General features: G+C 33.3%; 1 protein-coding gene, 1 long non-coding RNA gene and 1 pseudogene across 7 annotated transcripts; 1 reads left to right on the forward strand and 2 right to left on the reverse strand.

The window, feature by feature from the left end:
• Positions 1–950: 950 nt before the first annotated feature.
• On the reverse strand, positions 951–7444 carry LOC107941010 (uncharacterized). Of its 5 annotated transcripts, none has more exons than XR_005927085.1 (5): positions 2931–7444; positions 2701–2759; positions 2181–2262; positions 1572–1617; positions 951–1398 (listed from the first exon to the last, which is right to left on the reverse strand). It is a non-coding gene; the product is annotated as an uncharacterized lncRNA (long non-coding RNA). The 5 variants fall into 5 exon arrangements; XR_001695526.2 differs by having other exon boundaries at positions 951–1273; positions 1510–1617; XR_001695525.2 differs by having other exon boundaries at positions 1510–1617.
• A 1432-nt stretch (positions 7445–8876) lies between these two features.
• On the forward strand, positions 8877–11928 carry LOC107941025 (protein CHUP1, chloroplastic). Of its 2 annotated transcripts, none has more exons than XM_041113481.1 (4): positions 8877–8958; positions 9696–9781; positions 10218–10910; positions 10992–11928. In XM_041113481.1, exons 1-4 carry the CDS (start codon positions 8892–8894, stop codon positions 11820–11822), a joined length of 1677 nt encoding a protein of 558 aa, XP_040969415.1. In that variant the 5' UTR covers positions 8877–8891; the 3' UTR covers positions 11823–11928. The 2 variants fall into 2 exon arrangements, with proteins under 2 accessions (XP_040969415.1, XP_016730020.1); XM_016874531.2 differs by having other exon boundaries at positions 8889–9607.
• Positions 11929–13403: 1475 nt separating this feature from the next.
• Positions 13404–15044, reverse strand: LOC107941016 (GDSL esterase/lipase APG-like; annotated as a pseudogene).
• Positions 15045–22013: the final 6969 nt, after the last annotated feature.

Below are 22013 nucleotides of genomic sequence, written 5' to 3' on the forward strand. Positions count from 1 at the left end.
AAAAAGTATAAAATTAAAAATTGAAAACCCAAAATAAGATATTGACCATCGTCACTAACAAAGGCTACAATATTTACTAAATATTTAAACCATCTTCATCGAATATGTGTGGAAGTTATAAATTAAATTATGTACCACCACTTTTATAAGTTATTTTCAATTAATTCGTGGTTGGCACGAGTCTATTACTTAAACTTCATACTTTACTACAATGCAACACGTGGTAAGGAAAATATATTTTAAAATTAATTTTTAATTTAATTAATTATTTTAATAATTCAATATTAAAAAAAAAGCATTTGACTACAAAATTCAGGCATTTGCAATTTTATTTTTTATTCCTAAATAAAGAAAAGGAAAAGGAATTGGAATTTTTTTTCAATCTTACAAACTAAACATGTTTCGTTGATTTTTTTTTTCAAATATGTCAACTAATATACTGTTTTATTTATCAATAATAAATTAAAAAACTAACATTTTCAATATAAAATTATTATAAATTTTTTATAATAAAAATGGTTGAGGTGATTATTATTATCTAACCCTTTCAACATAAGCAAAGGCTGTTCAAAAACTATGTATGATTTGGAGTGATAGCAGGAGTCGTCTACTGTTACGAGAAATAATATATAATTTGGAAACTTTGAGGCAACTTAATTACAAGAGTGTTCCGTTCAGGGTGATATCTAACTGTTACAAGAAAAGGATCCAAGACCTCGAATATGTAGTTAAGGTCAAAGCAAAAAGTAAACCACTTAATTAAAGTGGGTGGCCAGTCAACAACAGAGAACAGCTTCTTGTTTTACCTTTTAATCAAAGTGGTGTGTTGGTACATAAAAGCCTAAACGCAAAAATATTAAATTGAAAATTGAAGACCTAATCTTTAGGTTTAGTCGGTTAATTCATGCTGTCATCTTAAAGAAACGATATTCAAACAAAGAAATAGCGGATGGGAAACATAACAAGAGCCATTTTATGTATACTACACAATCCACAGTTAGATAAAGAAAAAGGGCCTTCATCCTTTCTGTTCTTGAAGGACCATATAGTCATATACAACAAAAACTTCACAATTGAACATACAGATGATGATGATATGATGCATGTTTTTTTCAGACCAATGATGTTCCTGTGTTTTTCACTATTTATTGATGATTGCAGCCAATAATCACCAGTTCCCCGAAATCAAGAGTTGCCCAGCTGACATTGGCACAATACAGTCCTTATATCCCAGTTTCGCAGCTGTACTGACTCTTTTGTCCATCCTCCGTACCTAATAAAGCAATACAACAAATTTTAGCATCTTTCTGTATAATCCCAGTTTCGCAGCTCTTATTCTCGTTTCTGTCTAATGCTTGGACATCATTGGTTGTGGTTGATTTTGTCGACTGTTGTTTTCTGTTATGAAATGAACGAAAGTGTTTTTGGCCAACAACAACAAGAAGAAAAAAAAAAAAAAAGAACACTAAAAGAACCACATGCTAAGGATGAAGGGATAGTAGCCCCCACCTTTGAGACAGAAGAGGCAGACACTGAACCAGAGAGAAGAAACAGTAAATAGTAACTCTTACTTTGGCTTGGATCTTTATGCCAGCTTCCTTGTCAAAGAATCATAGCCTAGTAAAAGTAGAATACTCAAATCTAGAGCTAACAGGAAATGTAAAACGCACACAGATAATCGCTTCCTAATTCAAGAGTTCTTAGTTCAGTATAGGAGAAGAAACAGCGTAAGATAATAAAGCAAATAACTCTTAAACCATTAAGATTCATTGTTGAGTAATATTTAAAAATAATAATAATAAGGGTCACTCCTACTTCAATAGGAGAGTAGAATTTGCTGATACTTATACAGCTACTCTTAGAATTAAGATTAGCATCTAGATAAAATTCCGCATCAATAAACCAAAACCTGAACATTGTGATTACAATTGATAAATGAACATTTAACTACCTCAACTTAGAAATCACAACATATGGTATAAGATATCTAAAGGAATAAAGCTACAAAAATACAAGTACAATATCAAAAAGACAACAAGGACAAAATGTTACAGGTGAACCTAATAGAACTTGGAGGGATAATCATGTTAGCTCCGCTTGCTCAGATTCCATTCACATGCATAAAAATGGTTGAGCTAGATAAACACAATGCCTACACAGGATCCAAGAAGTCCATTTACCTTGATATCAGTACCAGTGTATAGATATAGTCTGTTTGCTCAAATCTTCATGCATTTGGTTCTGCTACTAATTTGTTCAACACTGTACCACGTTGAAGCCAGAAATTGATTTAACTCAAATTAGTGCTGCGTATTCATGGTAAAAGAGGCACAATTATTATTAGTACTAACTACTCAGGTTTCTGACTTTTCAGTATGTGCAAATTATAACCTATTAAGCTTGTAAAGCATGATGCTGCTGACAGACCAATATGACACATCAGAGAAACTAAACTCTTCGTCAGAGACACATACAACAGAAGCATGTCGATCTGAGTCATGCCCGTCAGCAATTAGTACCGCCATCTTTCAAGTAAGACGTGAACTCAATATTATAATAAGACGGCCATTTCCAACAAACGTATGAGCAGATCATATGAGTTAACGACAGAAGAGTTTCCTTTTTCAAAAAGAAAAATTTCCAGAACAAGATAACAGAAAAAAGCACGAACATTGGCTCTTAAATGCTGCAAACTTCTACCTGCAACAGTAGGGTACTCTTTCCGACGCCAGGATCACCACCAATCAAAACCAATAAACCTGTAAACCAGGAAAATAGACACACTCGGCATAATTTTCATTAAGAACTCAATATATTACTTTAAGCAATTATACAGATGCATTTGGATCACATCACAATATATTGTTTTCTTTTTTAGAGCAATAAAATCAAAATTGATCAACAGAGAAAGATTATAAACATGGACGAACCAGGAACAAGGCCACTGCTAAGCACCCTAGCGACTTCAGTTCCAAAGGGTCCAAGCCTACATATCAACCATACATATGTGCCCGAGTACAATGTTGAAAAATCTTAATAAGATTCGGAAAAGGAAAAACCAAACTGACAGTGGAATCCGATAATTCATCTTCTCAATCCCACTCATAACATCAATCAATCCAACTGGTTTCACGTCCCCTGCATCCTTTGGTAGCCAAGAACGCTCTAGAGACATTGGCCGAGAAGTTGCACCCATGTTATCTAGTTTGGGAGTAAGGGACAACTAGTTAACTGTTACTGCATTTTAAAATGAAATTCGAAAAGAGTGTAGAAAAAGTTATGTGGCATAAGGTTGTTTGGTATCTACTTCTTATACCAGAACAATCTATTTTCTAGCTTTGATGGCTATTGTGAATAAATTTTCCACAAATGACAGGCTTATTAAAGAGAGATGAGCATAGAGGGTCATTGTCTACTATGCCAAGGAAACCATGAAACAAAGGATCATCTATTTGTTGTTTGTGTGTTTGCTAAATCGGTATAAGGCAGTGTTTTGGGACAATGTAATATTTAGAGAGATGTTATGGAATGGCAACAAGAACTTCAACGGCTTTGCACGAGACTCAAGGGTAAGGCTCTTATTGTTTACATCTTGGTAAAAGTACCATGAAGGTCTCGGTATTAAGAGTCAAACCGCATTTTTCCCCCTCTATTAAAAAATAAGCAAATTAGTCCCTATACATTAAATCATAGAGCAAATCAGTTATTTCTATTAAAAATTTCATCTATTTATATTGTTAAAAACTGACGTGGCTGACGGAATAACCAAATAGTACACGTGATGTGCCACGTGTACCTCATGTTAATGTACAATGACAAGCTTTTAATAGTAAAAATAGATAAAATTTTTAATTGGAAGACCAGTTTGCTCTTTGATCTAATGGATAGGGGCTAATTTGCCTATTTTTTGAGTAGAAGGGACAAAATGCAATCTATACTTACCTTCTAATTAATAATGTAAATATTCAACTAAGAAGTTGGTAAACTTGGGTACTAATTACAAAATTTCACTTCTTTGTAACAAGCATTGTACTAGATGTTTTTTTTTTTGGCAATTTTATTGCTTTATTAGATAAATAAACAAAACTTATAAAAAAATAATATTTTTTAATAATAAAATTTGACTTTTTTACAATTTGGTTTTATTTAATTTTATTTACTAGTACATAAATTAAATTAATGGGTTTTAAAGTGTAAAGATTAATTTGAAACCATCTTTAAAATAGAAGTACTTATTGGATACTTTCAAAAACTATTAATCAACCTCAACATATGTCAATATAGAAATTCACATGATTTTTCTTTTAAAACTTGAGATATCGAAATCTTTTTTGTCATCGATTTGACTGGAAAATGAAAAGGGTATAACCACCTTTTTGTAGCTGTAAACGTGAAACCATGGTAAAGCAAAATTGTAACTTTGAAAAACGATTACTCAATCAAGATTGAAAGTTACAGTGCTCTCTACTAGTTAAACTCAATAGCCAGGGACAAACCGATGGCACTCATATTGCTAACATTCAATCTCTCTGTAATGGAGGATGGCAGCTAAGGTTTTCACACATACAATGGAATCGTAATAAGTGCACTGACTTTATGGCCAAGATGAGAAGATTGGTAGGAACATAGATTTGTTTATGTCACGGTGGGCATGTTGCAATGAGATACAACGCTATCCTATAATCATATCCATGTTTTTAATTTTGGTTATGTCAAAGTTCTTTTAAATCCTCTTTATTTTATAAAAAAAAGTTTAATTAAACAATTTGTTTGATTAATATTATTGTTTGTTCAAATGCAATGCTAAAACTAAAAAAGATTAATTAATAATTAATATTCTTTATATAATGATAAAAGTATTTCAGCACATTCGAACTTACGTTGTCTTATACTAACAACAATGCTAATACTAATTGAACTGAAATTCAATTAGTGGTAAATAATTAATATTAGTTTCATTATTATCATATAATAATAGTTAACAATATATTAAAATTATTTTTTATAATATTAATTTAATATTATAATAAAAAAATAAAAATATTATGATTAGTTCAAAAAATTCTCCCAAACTCAATGATTTTATAGAAGAATAGAGTATAGATATGATACTTATTATATTTATTTTGTAATAATATATAAATAAATACAATCGATATAAAATAATTAATCAAGATAATTTTGAATCAGAGTTCTAGATTTTTGTTCATCCCTAGCTGAAATAATATCTCGGAGTTTGCAGCGATAACTTGGTATATCTACTGTACGCCCATTAACTATTTAGTTTAATATTTAAGATTTAATTGAAAAATCTTGTCAAAACTCAACGTACTAAATTTGTATACTATTTCTAATTTTAAGTTGTATAATTAAAATTTATTATGATAATTTAATTTAATTTCTATTTATTATTATTTAATTATTTTACAATTACTATCTAATATGAAAAATGAGTTAGGTAAAAAAAATATAAAAAAATGCTTTACAATTATTTTTTCAAAAAAAAACTTGACATTATTTTATTAAAGGAGCAAGGCGGGGGATATTCGTCCCCTATTCTACAATCTAAAGACTCCTTTAACGGCTTAAAAAAAAATCATTATCAAATTATCAAAAATTTTAAGATAAATTATGTTAGTAGTCACTTAATTATTAATATTTTTTTAGTTGTTCAATTATAAAAAGTTATAAAATAGTTATGCAATTATTAGTAAATTTTTTTTTCTTTTCACTCAATTATGAAAAGTTACAAAATGGTAACTCAACTATTTAATTTTGTCTTTTTTAGTCACCAGATTAACGATGTTAGCTTTTAAAATTGGTACAAAAGCAATTTTAACCTTCAACATGAATAAATTATGTCAATTTAATTTTGATTTTTAAAATAATAATCATTAACAATTACATATTGTCTAACTTGATTTTTTTTAGTTTTTTTTGACATTAAGAGTTAATTTTAAAAGAATGAATGAAAATGAAAATTATTATTTTGGATTTTAGAGTTTTTTTATTTTTTTATATTTTTTAATCAAATTTAGTTGATAAATTTATTTATTTTTAACTTTTTAGGTGTGAGGGCCTAAAAAAAATACAAAAAGACTAAATTCTACAATATATAAATATTAAGGGTTAGATTTTTTCAAAATTAATATTAAATTGAAATAATGTTTAAATGTTGAGTGTTAAAGTTACTATTATGTAATTTTAAAAGTTGCTACCGCTCTAATGACCAAACAAGATAAAATTAAATAATTAAATGATTATTTTATAATTTTCTATCATCATATGATCAAGAAATAAATTTATTAATAATTTAATGATTATTTTATAATTATTTTACAATTAAATAATTAAAAATAAAATTATTAATAATTGAGTTATCAAATTCTTTTAACCATTCAAAATGCTTTTAGGCGAATCAAGCATGGGCAAGCGTGAAAAGAAAGTTCTGGAATTCTTGAGATGGACTTGGAAATCCCCACAATTCACGCACACAAAGAAAGGAATCCATTTCACTATAAAACCATTCGAAAGACCATGCTGTATGTAAAATGCACGCTTCTCTCAATTACAGTTTAATATAATTTAAATAAATAATATTTTGTGGGATGAGTTTTAGTTTAATTAATTTTATCGTTGTCATAATAATTACGAATATATGTATTTTAGTGTGGTTAAATATGCGTTATTTGACACTTAAGGATTTAGAGTTGATGGATAATAATAAAAATTGTATCTTATTTTTAATTTAATTGATATGAGTTATTATAATAATACATTCCTATACAATTATATTATTTATTAATTATAAATTTTAAAACTTCAAAAATCACCTATTTTATGATTTTAATTTAATTATATAATATCTTATATTATTTGGATAAATTAAATAAAATTTAAAATAAATAAATTGAATATCTCATTTTTTAATAAAAAAGAGAAATTTTATTTTTAAAAAAATAAAATGAACAACATTTTTTTTAATATTAAGTGAGAAATAACTCTCTACTAATTTATGTCAATAGTTCAGTGTGTATATCTCAGATCTAAATTCTTTGAGGAAAAAAAATTAAAAGCTGTGTTTTCACGCATACATCAAGATAGGGGAATCAAGTGGCTCATCTTTTGGCCACAGAAGGTTTAAGGGGAGAAAGAAACACTTATCTTCTTAATGGGGTGCCGAATTTTGCAGAGGAAGGGTGGAGAAAGATCGTCAGGGTGTGGTTTCTTCAGAGTTGCCCTAGAATGTGAAAATGAAATCGATTTTAGGGGGTTGTTTGGTTGAACACCAACTGCAGGAAGCAGAAACGAAAAAAGAAAAAAGAGTTAAGAGGGGAAGATAGGAAATGAGATTTTTAAATCAACGGAGAACTTTTCAGTCTTAGGAAATAAGATGTTTTGTTTTAGGGAAAGGAAATGAATGGACTTCTGATAATGTTTTTGTCGTTTCAAATGGTAGAGTCCATTAATAAAATTAGAGTAAAAGCAATTATTTTTAAAAAAAGATAATTAATTTATCTAGATGGTTTTAATTCTCAAAGTTTTGACTGTTTATTTTGATATTAAAATTTTCAATAATCAATAAAATACTCTAACTGTATTAAATAGATAATAGTATTTTTTTTTAAAAAAATTATATTAAGTAAAGTTGAATGCCAAAGTTCAGTACCAATTATAACACGTTGAAGATTTTAAATATTAAAATTTTTAATTGAAAAGTTTCAATATTTTATCAAAATAAACCTTTGTTTCAACATATTTAGACCAAAAACTTATATATAACTTAAAACATATTTTTTCCATCATTGTGGGAATTTCATGAAATAGAAAAAACACAGAAAGTTAGATTCTTAATTTCATTTAAAAAATAATTATAAGAAAACAAATAAAAATATGTAATGAATCATATGTGTGCCCAATCAATGGCCCATCCATTCCAGATCAAATGGAGGGACAAGTAGGAGAAAAAAATGAAGTGATGTCCAAATTTATTATTCCAATTTCCAAACAGAAAATCGAACTCACGATCTGCAATTAATTAATGGGGTATGTATTTTATTTTATTTTATTTGCAGCGTCTACTTGTAATAAAATCAGCCAAGAATTCGTACTTTGAATACTCACCATTAACAAACAAGAAAAGTAAACTCACTCTCTCCATCTTTTTCAGCTTACTTCACATTCCAGCATGCAATAAATACATAAATCAATGAGATACATAAATCAATTAGAAGTTTCCATTTCCATGTTGGACCCAATAAAAAAAATCCTGATTGTTAAATTTGGGATTGGTTCTATTCGAAAAATATGTCTAAAATTTTATTTAATTTCGACTCGAATAAAAAATATTAAAACTCAAGTCCAGTTTGACCGTATCAAATTTTTTATATAAATTTTTAAAAAATAAAATACATAAAAATACTAAAAACATTAAAATAAATGTTTCTTAACAAATTGAAAATAAATTAAAAAAAGTATATACACTTAAATAATATTAAGAGAGGTGTAACTTAACAATCAAATGCATATAAAATAGTAACAAAATTAACAATAAAACAAAAGTTATATAATATTCAAATAATAACAACATAGAAGTAATCTAATATTAAAATAGTGAAAAAAAACAGCAAGAATAATAAAAAAAAGCAACAGTTTTTTTTTTTTGTATATTCGGCCCAGGCTAGTCTCGGGGTCAAAAAAGTTTTACTTGAAACTGACCTTATTTTTTACCTAAGTTAATTTTTGAATATATATTTTTATCCAAACCTTTTTTTTTTTCATACCATTGGGCTAAGTGGATGTCCTTGCCCATGTACATGTCTAAAACCAACTACCAACCAAGCATTTATTTTGTTCTCACAAGATCATAATTCGTGTGCAACTTTGATACAATGATCTGTACTGCTTCATTACTGACACCCAAATCAAGTCCCAAAATAAACCAACCCCAACTAATAGGTATGTTGGTTCTCTTAATGCGTTTTGAGGATCTTTCTTTAATAGCAAAGTCGTTTCTGAATGGGTTTCTCTTATTTGCTTAATTCTTACGTTCCCTATTCCTTGTCTGTTAATCTAATATGGGTTAAACTACTGTTTTTGGGTTTTGCTTTTTGAGCTTATATGATCTGTAGGTGTTTAATATTAGCATGTTTGAATTATGATAGTCAGTCTTTTTCTTTTTTCCTTCTCTCTTGGGTTGTCAGTCTTTCTATTTCTGAACATGCAATTTTTTTCTTGTTACCTTTTAGATTTTTCTTTTTATAAAATGGATCGTCTGAGTTTTTTGTTTGCCTAACTTGGTTATCATCAATAACGTGTTCTTCTTTTGTTGTTTTCTTCTGATTATGAGTTTTTTTAACCATGTGGATGGAAGTTGATGATGAAGGGGACTTTATAATCTCGCTTTGTCTGAATCACTGAATTAAAATTCGTGGAAATTAAATGTTGTTGGTTGTGATGTCAAGAGAAAAGAGCGTTTTAAGGGCTCTTTTATTGAAACTTGGGATTGTTGTTGCTATCTCTTCTGCTGGTTTTGTGTATTCTAGACTTAGAGTAAGAATGACCAAACCGTATTTGCCGCCTCCACCTTCATCACTGCCCGTTTCAGGTTTGGGGGGTTTAGCCTTGCGTTTATCTTTTTTGAATTTGATTAATTCAATTGCATACTGAACTTTCTAGTTGCTTTGATCGTACAGTTTGTTGCAGTGAAGTTGATTCAAGAGGAATCGATCAGGGTGAAGACTATGTTCCGGACTTAAGGTCGGCCGCAGCTTCTGGTCCTGTAAGTTTTCCTGTACAGACTATGTATCCTTTTCGTGTTTTGGGGTGCGAATGAATTGTAAGGCTGCTTTAAAAACTATAAAGCCTTCGTATAGAGTTTGATAGGAGATATTCTTGCTTAAGATTCAAGTAAACAACTAAACGATACTATCGGTGGTTCTGTTACTACTTCATCATGACTTGTGTCACTATTAAAAGTTTGAATTATCAACTAGTCTGCATAGAGATTTGCCTCTCGCAATGACATGTTTAATTCAGCAATCCCATTACTTATGGATGAATTGCTGGCACTGGTGAATAACATAGTACAGAGGATCTTTTTGCCTCCATTTCTTTTTTCGCTATTTAGCTGTTCTTCCTATCTGCTAAAACCTTTAAATTATATGCCTCTTCTGATTCTGTTTCCTGACTATGGTATTTTGGTTTCCCTCGGGCAGGAAGAAACATCGGCGCAAGGAGCTTCCGTTGGTCTTTCTTCAAGTGCTAGACATGGCGGAGATGTGCTTCTCTTGCAAGAGTTTAATGATCTTGTTGAGGAATTTGACACTTCAAGAGCATTTAGAACTGCTGGAAAGGATGGTTATGAGCAAGAGATCAAGCACCTTAGAAATATGGTAAGAGTGCTTAGGGAGAGGGAGCAGAATCTCGAGGTCCAGCTGCTGGAATATTATGGCCTTAAAGAACAAGAATCAGCAGTTGAGGAGCTCAAAAACCAGTTGAAGATAAACAATATGGAGACCAAGCTTTTCACTCTCAAGATTGCGTCCTTACAGTCGGAAAACCAAAGATTAGAAAAACAACTTGCTGATCATGAAAAAGTCGTAGCCGAGCTTCAGACTGCTAAATCTAGAATTAAGGTGCTTAAAAAGAAACTTCGGCATGAGGTTGAGCAGAATAGAGAGCAGATTCTAAGTGTTCAAAAGAGGGTGGCTAGATTACAAGAGCAAGAAGTCAAGGCTTCTGCGGATAATCACGATGCTAAATCAAAGTTAGGAAGTTTAAAGGTTTTGGAAGGTGAGGCAGAAGAGTTGAGGCAATCTAATGCGAGATTGCAGATAGAAAATTCGGAACTGGCTCGGAAGTTGGAGTCAACCCAAATCCTTGCGAATTCTGTTTTGGAGAATCCTGAGGTAGTCAGTTCATTTGTGTTGAATCCTCTTTCCTTATGTTGTTATTAATATCATTGTTATACGATTGTGATTTGGTTGAAGGCAGAAGCATTAAACAAAATGCGCGAGTGTTTGATGCTAGAAAACGAAGACTTGAAGAAGCGAATGGAACAGCTCCAGGAAGATAGATGCGCCGATGCTGAAGAACTAGTGTATCTCCGATGGATAAACGCTTGCTTGCGGTATGAGCTGAGGAATTTTACACCCATTCCTGGTAAAACAGTTGCTAAAGACCTAAACAAAAGCTTAAGCCATAAGTCGGAGGAGAAAGCCAAACAACTAATTCTTGAATACGCTCGCGCTGAAGGAATGGATAGCATGGATTTTGATTGTGATCAATGGTCTTGCTCCCAAGCCTTCTATAGTACCGACAACGGAGAAGCAGATGATTTATCATTCGGGAATTCATCCGCTAAGAAAACCCCGAATTCAAGAAGGATTAAGTTTTTCAAGAACCTCAGGAGATTAATACTGGGAAAGGACGTTCATAATCAGAGCCAGGCTTCATCAACGAGCAAAACCGATAATCCCGAAGACTTCGATTCATCAACCTGGAGTTCAGGTAGAAGGAATGATTTCGTAAATATGCTACAAAGCAATAGTGATAGGTTCACAACTCCACCTCAGAGTTCACCTTCAACCTTTTTGGATGTTGATCAAATCAAAGACACAGAGAAGCTCCGAAGAAACAGCGACTGCGGTCCTTACGGATATAGAAAACACAACATTTCAGGCAGGGAAAATACTTTGGACTCTCCTCTTGACCGAGCTTCCTATTCTCATCGGAAATCTGACGTTATGAAGTTTGCAGAAGCATTAAAACAGTCGGGAACAGGAGGAGAAAAGCCTCAGAGGGCAGCAAGCATTATATAATTATTAGTTTGACACAATACTGAGTATGTACTCCGAATCCACTCGTTTCTGCTTACTCTCCACATTTTGTATCTTTGTACTATTAATTGAATTTATTTTTCTCAAATTTGAGGTGAATTAAATTCTTTTAACAATTTATTTCAGTTCAAAGACATATAATATTTTAGATCATATAGCAGAAATATTATATTGGTTTGAAATTTTACATAACAAATACAATTATATTGATAAATTTAATGGTTCAATCATTAAAATATTAATCATAAAAAGAGATATGAAATAGTGTAAAACTATTTTAATTTTACACAGATGTTAGTAAATTCTTCTCTTAAAAATAAAACATGTAAAACTGATTACTAGTTAACTTCTTTCTAAAATGGAAAAATTATAGAGATACAGGACTAAATAATAAAAATACTTAAATTTAGTTTTAAAATATATTTTAATGTTCTAAATATTACAAGTGTATGGCAATGTGAGTGAAAAATATGTTAATAAAAAAATTATATAGAAAAGATATAAGTTAGTTTCAAAAGAAAAAAAATAAGTTGAGACTTGGAAGAGGAAAATTTTCTTTTAAGGTTAAAATTGAGTTACAAAACTTTGGAGGGTTAAAATATAATTTTGTTAATATATTAATTTATAATTATATAAATTTTAAAGGAATTAATAATTTCATTATTTTTGAAGAAGGCCAAGAACTTGCCCCCACTAGCGCCATCTCCGCTTACGTTGAAGTCGAATTACTTTTCAAAATTTATTTACAATTTCTATATAAAAATATAAAAATAAAAAACACTCTCTTGGCCAGAATCTTAGTTCAGTTAGAAATATAGATAATAGTATAATATTTGTTTGTTTGGATAATAAATTCCGAATTTTAACAAAAGAATTTATGTAGCCTTTGCTGCTTTACTATGTTATAATTATAATAGAATGTGATTTTTTAGAATAAGATTATTGAAAAAGTTATTTCACAATGTTTGTTTGGTGGATATTAGAAAATATAAATTAAAATTTCGGGAAGATTAAATTATAAATTTTGGATTACTAAATGCTTCTTTGAGAATATAAATATATAATGATAATTTATAAAATTATTCTTATTAAATAAAAAATTCAAGTGTTTAATATTTTATAATAAATTTTAATATTAACAAAGTTTTGAAATTAAATATTTAATAATAAAAATTTTAATTAATAATTTTTAAAATTATTTTTTAATTGAAAACATGAAATTTCTAAATATAATAACTTTATTTTTTATCAACTCTTTTGAGCTTATGCTTTGAACCTCGCTAATGTTGTGACGTGTTAAATATTATTAGAATGCTGAGGGAGCAAACTATGAAATGAGCCAATAACATTGGCATATTAATAATAGTTTTGATTGAATTTGGGTTCATTCGTTCACTGTAATATATTTTTTCTAGAGTATTGTTATTCTGAGACAAATTTGATATATATATTTTAAATATTTAATAATCAAACAAGATAAACAAAACTCAAAAACTTAAATTAAAATTATTAAAATGATTAAATTATTTATATAAATTTATATTTAAATAAGATAGACCTTTCCTCAAGAAACATTGTCTCAAACTCTTAAATAATAATAATGTCACAAAAGTAAATAAAAAGTACCTTCAAAGACATTGAATTTTGTGGCATACAAGATTATAAAGAGGGTAGGGTGCAATACAAATCAAATTTTAATAAGGTAATGGTAAAAGAGTAGTGGCAGGCAGGCTTAGAAGAGTTGAGAAAGGCCCCAACAGAATCAAATGAGGGCAATGCCCTGAACAATCAATGCATCTGCAAGGACTAGATTAGCAGCCTGAGATGGATGAACACTGTCCCAAAATACATATTGGCTGGCATTGGAACAAGTTCCTGGTGCCTTTGGATTGCACAAAAATGCGGTTGTCCTACTGTTCTCGTTCCACAACATCCTTTTGTTGCTTCAACAAAACCTGCCAAAAACAGACTCCAAATTTTAACTCCAAATCCATTGATTAATGCATCAAACTCACTTTCACCAATACATACCATAGTTAGAGGGAAATTAACAATGTCGTAAAGTGCCTTGAATATGTCGAAAACCACAATCTTAAGACCAGGATGCTGCTTCTGGAGATTGGCTGCTGCGGCGTTGAGCTTTTTATTAAATTGTTGAGCATCGGTATTGAACCTGGAAATGCATCCTTTCTCGTGGTAACCAAACAATGTTCTTGCTAATGGAACGCAACCTAACGGTGGAAGTGAGGTAACCCCAATTTTCCTAGCTCCCAACCCATAGAGGTTCTGTTTGTCAATCATGGAACCCAATATTTAGTGACAGATTCATCTGCTCAATGTGACCACAGACAGGTGATTTACCAGAAAGAAGCAAGGAAATGTATACCTTGACGAAGTTTGTGAAGGTATCAATAAGGAATGATCCGTACTGGTCTGGAGTATAGGCATGGTTAAGTAGAGGGTTGACATAGTAGTTCTGGAGGAAGTCACTACTTCCTGCACTCAATACATACAGTGCATCCTTGATAATGGATGCTGATTTGGTGCTGCCTGCTACCTTTGCTAGCTTTGCCTGGTATTCCTTGAAATACTCTAATTGCTAGGTCAATATGATGGCATGCTGCAAGAACATAGGAAAATAGAAACTTTATAGTTATACACTGAAAGACAATTTGATGTGGAGATACGGATTTCAGCCTATAAGGTTTAAAATCTTACATTCACCATGGAAGCTTTGTCATCATAGCCAGAGCCTGCTGAAGCAAAATTGGCTCCAATCAGAAGGTTCTTCCCTGATGCTTCTGGGCTAAGGTAAGCTGGTGGATAAGTTGTAAACCCCAGAGTTTCAGCTGCAAGAAGGAATAATTTCAGTAAAACTTCCAAACTCCATCAGTTCTAAACTCGGACTTTGGTGCTTAATTAGCTCTACTTACCAGTGATGTCAATGGCTAATTTTCCATTGCAAAACCTCCCAGTAGGCTTTTTGTTGGCAAAGTCCCGTCCATAAGGAGGATAGTTAGCCTTGAAGATGGTAGGGAGATAGTCATTATTACCCACATCTACCACAGAGTCACCAAAGGTGATGATTGCAGGAACAAGAGTGGTTGATTCTTGTCCATACCCTCTGTTTATTGCTGCAAATGCAAACACCACAAACATGATTACCCTTCTGCTATAATAACCATCCATTTTTGTTTACAAGTGGGTTTTGTTTACAAGTGGGTTAGTACACTGAAGCTTTGGGCGCAGAGTTGACCCTTATAAACCGATCGAAAATGACTAGAATGTGGTCTGTCTTGAAGGAGGAGGATGGGGGTTGAGAAGATTCAATAAATGATGGTAGTTCAAATGAATATCTTAACTAATTTGCTTATGTCCTATAGTCCTCAATTTTATTTTATTTTTTGGTAATTTAGGACTTTCCTTTCTGTAATGTATAGATATGCAGAAGATTAGATTACATTTATGAACTTCTCTATATATCTAACCAAAACAAAGCAAGGTAGTTGGATGACAATAAAGAGGGGTGTTTTTGGACCCGAACCAATGAGAAACTGCATGTGCAGGATGTTGTTCCAATAGGGTCGGAAGCGTGTAAATTATTGTACTAAAAAATCACACAAAGTTCAATTCCCAGGGAAGAGAGGTGGATCACATGGATCTCTTAAATACCAAGTCTTTCCTTAGACAGAATATCCCTTCTATAGTAATTTAATAGCACAATTAAATACTACTATTATACCCTCAAATATTGAAAGAAAAATAGGACAAGAAAGAACACAAGAGTTTTAACGAGGTTCGGTAAATTATACCTACGTCCTCGGGTACTAACACCAGATGATAACTTTACTATCTTCAAAGTATTACAAACAAATAGAATTCCTTAAGAATTCTCAAATGGGAGAAAAAGAAAACTAAGAGAGAAAGATTGGTTGGGATGATTGAAATGAGAAATGAGAAGGCCTATTTATAGTTGAGGTTCAAGGACCAAACAATAAATAGCCCATTATCTCAAGGACCAAAAAAAATTATCCCTTGCCACTTTTCCAAAGTTGGTGGTTGTCATTATTGATTGTCTCCCATTAATGTTAATGGCAACCATTATTAATTGTCTTCCATTAATGTTAACAATCTCCACCTTGAAGATTTGATTAGGATAATCACATCTTCACACACTTCCTTCAACTCTCCAAATTCGATAAAGCTATCTTTTGTAGTGCCTACAAATGCGCTCTCGAGCGCCATACACCTGAAGGTGCTCAAATTCTCAGGATGTTAATCAAGTTCAAACAATGATTAAACTTGATTGTTGTTACCACCTTGGTCATCATATCTGCGGGATTATCTGTTGTCGGAATCTTCTGAAGTAGAATTTTTCCTTTTTCAAAGACTTCCCGCACAAAGTGATATCTTACGTCGATATGCTTGGTTCTTGAATGATAGACTTGATTTTTCGCTAAATGAATAGCGCTCTGACTGTCACAATATAAACTTATGTGACTTTGAACAACTCCTAAGTCTTTCAATAATCCATTAAGCCAAATAGCCTCCTTAACAGCTTCTGTAACTGCCATATATTCTGCCTCTGTAGTAGACACAGCTACTGTAGATTGTAAGGTAGACTTCCAACTCACTGGGGCTTTCGCAAGAGTAAACAGATACCCCGTAGTTGAACGACGTTTATCTAAATCACCAGCAAAGTCGGAATCAACATATCCAACTACAAACTGACCAAGTGCTTCATCCTGTTCAAAAATTAAACCAACATCTACGGTTTTTCGAAGATACCGTAGAATCCATTTCACAGCTTGTCAATGTCCTTTTCCAGGATCATGCATATACCTGCTCACAACTCCAACAGCTTGTGAAATGTCAGGCCTCGTACACACCATCGCATACATCAAACTCCCAACTGCATTAGCATATGGGACTTTCGCCATATATTCTCTTTCTTCTTCAGTTTTCGGAGATAATTGAGCACTAAGTTTCAAATGAGAAGCAAGTGGGGTACTTACATGTTTTGTGTTTTCATTTACACCAAAACATTGTAATACCTTTTTCAGATATTGCTTCTGATTCAAACAAATCTTGCCTCTCTGTCTATCTCTACTTATCTCCATGCCGAGAATCTTCTTGGCCTCACCTAGATCTTTCATCTCGAACTCTTGATTCAACTGAGCCTTCAGCTTATCTATCTTTTTTTGGCTCTTCGAAGCGATTAACATATCATCAACATACAAGAGTAGATAAATGAAAGATCCGTCATGCAGCTTCTGCAAATACACACAATTGTCATATTTGCTTCTTGTGTACTTCTGCTTTCTCATAAAGCTATCAAATCGCTTGTACCACTGCCTCGGGGATTGCTTCAATCCATATAGCGATTTGTTCAGCTTACAAACCCAATTTCTACCACCAGCATCTGTGTATCCTTCGGGCTGAGTCATATAGATCTCCTCTTCTAACTCACCATGCAAGAAAGCCGTCTTAACATCAAGTTGAGCTAGCTCCAAATTCAACTGTGCTACCAAGGCCAACAAAATTCTAATGGAGGAATGCTTTACAACAGGGGAAAATACATCATTATAGTCAATTCCCTCCTTCTGAGTGTAGCCTTTAGCTACCAATCTTGCCTTATAGCGAATATCCTTCTTGCTAGGAGATCCATCTTTCTTTGCGAATACCCACTTGCATCCGATTGCCCTTTTACCTTTCGGTAATTGCGCCAACTCCCAAGTATTGTTCTTCCGGAGAGACTGCATTTCTTCATCCATGGCGCTTTTCCATTTATAACTTTCTAAACTTTGCATTGCTTCTTGATAAATGATAGGAATATCATCAACAACGGGAAGGGCGTAGGCCACCATATCAGTAAATCGAGCAGGTTTACGAATTTCTCTCCGTGGCCTTGCAACTGCAACTGGTTCTGGTGTACTTAGTGGTTCTTGGGTCAGAACCTCTTCAACCTCTAATTCCTCCATTGTGGCTGGAGAATTAGACTTATTAACTGGGCAAATCCCCATCTGCTCAAACTCCACCTGTTTTGGAGTACACTCCACCTGCTGTGGAGTATTGCTCGTCTGAATATCTTTATCTGCTACCTTTTTCAATGTCGCAGATTCATCAAAGGTAACATCTCTGCCTCAGATCATTTTCTTTGTGCTTAAGCACCAAAGACGAAATCCCTTCACTCCAGAAGTGATTCTCATAAAGAGAGCTTTCTTTGCCCTCAGATCTAACTTTGACTCCTTCACATGGTAATATGCAGTGGTTCCAAACACATGTAAGGAATCATAATCTGTAGCCGATTTTCCAGACCATACCTCCATAGGAGTTTTTCTTTCTAATGCAGATGATGGCAAACGATTAACAAGATGGCCAGCGTATGTCACAGCCTCAGCCCAAAATTGCTTACCCAACCCAGCATTGGACAACATACATCGAACTTTCTCCAGCAATGTTCGATTCATACGCTCTGCCAATCCATTCTGCTGTGGTGTATCCCTAACTGTGAAGTGTCGAACAATACCATACTCTTGGCACACATCGAAGAACGGATCACTTTTATATTCCCCTCCATTGTCCGTCCTAAGCCGCTTGATTTTCTTGCCAGTCTGGTTTTCGATCATAGTTTTCCATTTAAGAAAAACTCTAAGCACTTCATCCTTAGTTCTCATGGTATACACCCAAACTCTTCTGGAAAAGTCATCAACAAAAGTAACAAAGTAGTGTTTTCCTCCCAATGAAGGTGTCTTGGAAGGCCCCTACACATCTGAGTGAACATATTCCAAAATACCTTTTGTATTATGGATAGCAATACCGAATTTCACTCTCTTTTGCTTTCCCAGAACACAATGCTCGCAAAATTTTAATTTGCAAGCCTTTGCACCTTTCAACAATCCTTGCTTTGCCAGAATTTGCAAGGATTTTTCGCTGGCATGTCCCAACTTCATATGCCACAACTGTATTGAGTCCAATTCTTTGTTGCCGGAAGCTGCAGCGACTGCTCCAATAACTGTACTACCTTGGTAGTAATACAAGTTATTTTTCCTGATGCCCTTCAATATCACAAGTGCGCCAGATGTCACTTTCAAAATCCCATCTCTCATAGTAACAACTGAACCATTGGATTCCAGGGCTCCCAATGAGATGAGATTTTTCTTCAAACTGGGCACGTACCGAACATCAGTCAGAACTCTGGTTGATCCATCTTTATTCTTTAATTGGATTGAACCTATCCTAACAGTTTTACAGGCATTGTCATTGCCCATATAAACAACTCCTCCATTTAGTTCTACTAAATCAGAGAACCACTCCCGGTTAGGGGACATATGATAGGTACAACCCGAATCCAATATCTACTCATCTGAATAGAACGACGATGATGATGCAACCAGTGATAGTTCAGAGTCACTGGTATCATGCTTTGCAACACAAGCATCTACAGCAGCTTTTCCCTTATTCTTCAGCTTTGGACAATTTTTCTTTCAGTGGCCTTTCTCATGACAAAAAGCACATTCATCTTTCCCGAGTCTGGACTTTGACTTTGATCTCCCCTTTTGAGTTTTCTTCCGAGTGTATGAACGACCTCGGACTACTAAAGCTTCTGTATCTCTGATTGAGTTTTTCTGTTTGTCCTTCTTTCTCTGTTCATAACTGTATAAGGCCGCACAGACTTCGCTCAGAGATATATCACTCCTGCCATGAAGTAGAGTAGTTTCTAGGAACTCAAACTCCTCAGGAAGTGACCCCAACAGCATCAAAGTCAAATCTTCATCTTTGAATGTCTCATCCATATTCAGCAAATCAGTGACTAACTGATTAAATTTGGTGATGTGATCATTCATTGTGGTACTTGGGACGTATGTGAAGCGAAACAGTCTTTTCTTCAAGTGGAGCTTATTTTGACTGTTTTTCTTCAAAAAATTTTCTTCAAGTGCCACCCACAACTTATTTGCAGAAGTCTCCTTTGAAAAAGCATACCTCTGCTCTCGAAAAAGGCATGATCGAATTGTGCCACATGCCAACCGATTGATCGCCTTCCAATCTTTCTCCTGTACATCATCTGGTTTCTCTTCATCAATGGCAATGTCTAGACCCTGCTGAAAAAGGGCATCTAGAACCTCACTTTGCCACATACCAAAATGGCCCGTGCCATCAAAGATCTCCACGGCCAATCTTGCATTTGCAATTGTCGGTTTTGTCCACATGGACGATGTTGAAGCTCCTACACCGACCGTTTTCTCCATAATCTTTCAATATACCTAAGGAAATCTTTTCTGATGTGGAAGATCAGTTTAAACTGCAACCACAGAGCATACTACGATTAACCTTCGGCTCTGATACCACTTGTTGTTCCAATAGAGTCGGAAGCGTGTAAATTATTGTACTAAAAAATCACACAAAGTTCAATTCCCAGGGAAGAGAGGTGGATCACATGGATCTCTTAAATACCAAGTCTTTCCTTAGACAGAATATCCCTTCTATAGTAATTTAATAGCACAATTAAATACTACTATTATACCCTCAAATATTGAAAGAAAAATAGGACAAGAAAGAACACAAGAGTTTTAACGGGGTTTGGTAAATTATACCTACGTCCTCGGGTACTAACACCAGATGATAACTTTACTATCTTCAAAGTATTACAAACAAATAGAATTCCTTAAGAATTCTCAAATGGGAGAAAAAGAAAACTAAGAGAAAAAGATTGGTTGGGATGATTGAAATGAGAAATGAGAAGGCCTATTTATAGTTGAGGTTCAAGGACCAAACAATAAATAGCCCATTATCTCAAGGACCAAAAAAAAATTATCCCTTGCCACTTTTCCAAAGTTGGTGGTTGTCATTATTGATTGTCTCCCATTAATGTTAATGGCAACCATTATTAATTGTCTTCCATTAATGTTAACACAGGAGTTATTGGCCAATCGCTGAACACCTTTGGCATGTAATTGTGTGTGCCTCTATATCATTACTATTTAGCATCACATCGATCAAAGTTGTCGAGGTTAAATTCTCTTAATAGTCTTTTTTTCTGCTCTACTTCTTCACTGTATAATATACCTTTCTTCTACGCTTAGATTAAGGTGTAAGGCTGTTAATTATTCAAACCGCCTGCACGTAAGGGGACTTGTTTAATATATATAAATATTATAGTTGAATTTTTCTTATGAGTTCAAACTTTTTGAAATAGATTTGATGAAACCGCATGCACCTTCAGAAACCTCAACCTTGTTGGAACAATGGCAGCAGCAAAAAGAAACAGAACAAGATAGAGAACAAAGGAGGAAGAAACAAAAACAATTTACTTGCTCACAAACGTGCAGCAAGGGAGCTAATGGCTGATAGCTCATTCAGTCAACTAGAAAAACAACATATATATAGTCAAATACATCACCAAATACTACCTACTACCACTAGTTTTACTTTGAAACAAGTAAAACTTAACTTGCACACAAGCTGATTATGTCAATCAGCACCTAAAAACATCAAAACAATACCAACTTAGTTCATTTTCAACTAAGTAGCTTAACAAAGAAACTAAAGAGAAAACCTTGCTGTTACAGCAAGTATACGTGCTGCAACATGTCATCAAGCTGCATGCACTTCAAACAGCAGCATGGTTGGCCAATTTCAACACTCCTCCTTGGACTCCATGCTGCAAATACATATCATTCATCAAGTTTTTGAACTTGGCAACCCTTAGATGCTTTGTTTCAAGCTGACCAATTCATTTTCAACCTTGGATTCATTCACACAACAAATTTGACTTGCACACTTGACTATCCCAGTCTTTTGTGTCAAAGATTTATTCACCAAATGGAGTCTTCTCCTCCTAATTCACAGCCTTGGTTGACAACACATCTTGCCTTGTTTCTTTGCTTCTTCTTGCACAAACAGTTTGTGAGTATAGTTTGCTTGCCTTCATTCTGCCATTTTGGCTTGCAATTCGACAAGCTCACACTTTGCTTACTGTCTTCAATAGGCTTGCAACTATACAACACACATTGAGCTTCCACATGTTGCTGAACTCACACCTTTGACAGACTCACATCTTTGCATATTGTCTTCAACAGGTGTCTTCAACAGCTCGCACTTTGCTAAGCTTGCAGCTTTGACATCTTGCTAAGCTTGCACATTTGGAAAGCTCACACCTTTCCTTAAAACTCC

This window comes from Gossypium hirsutum, chromosome A05 (assembly GCF_007990345.1).
Source record: "Gossypium hirsutum isolate 1008001.06 chromosome A05, Gossypium_hirsutum_v2.1, whole genome shotgun sequence".
Lineage (NCBI taxonomy): Eukaryota > Viridiplantae > Streptophyta > Magnoliopsida > Malvales > Malvaceae > Gossypium > Gossypium hirsutum.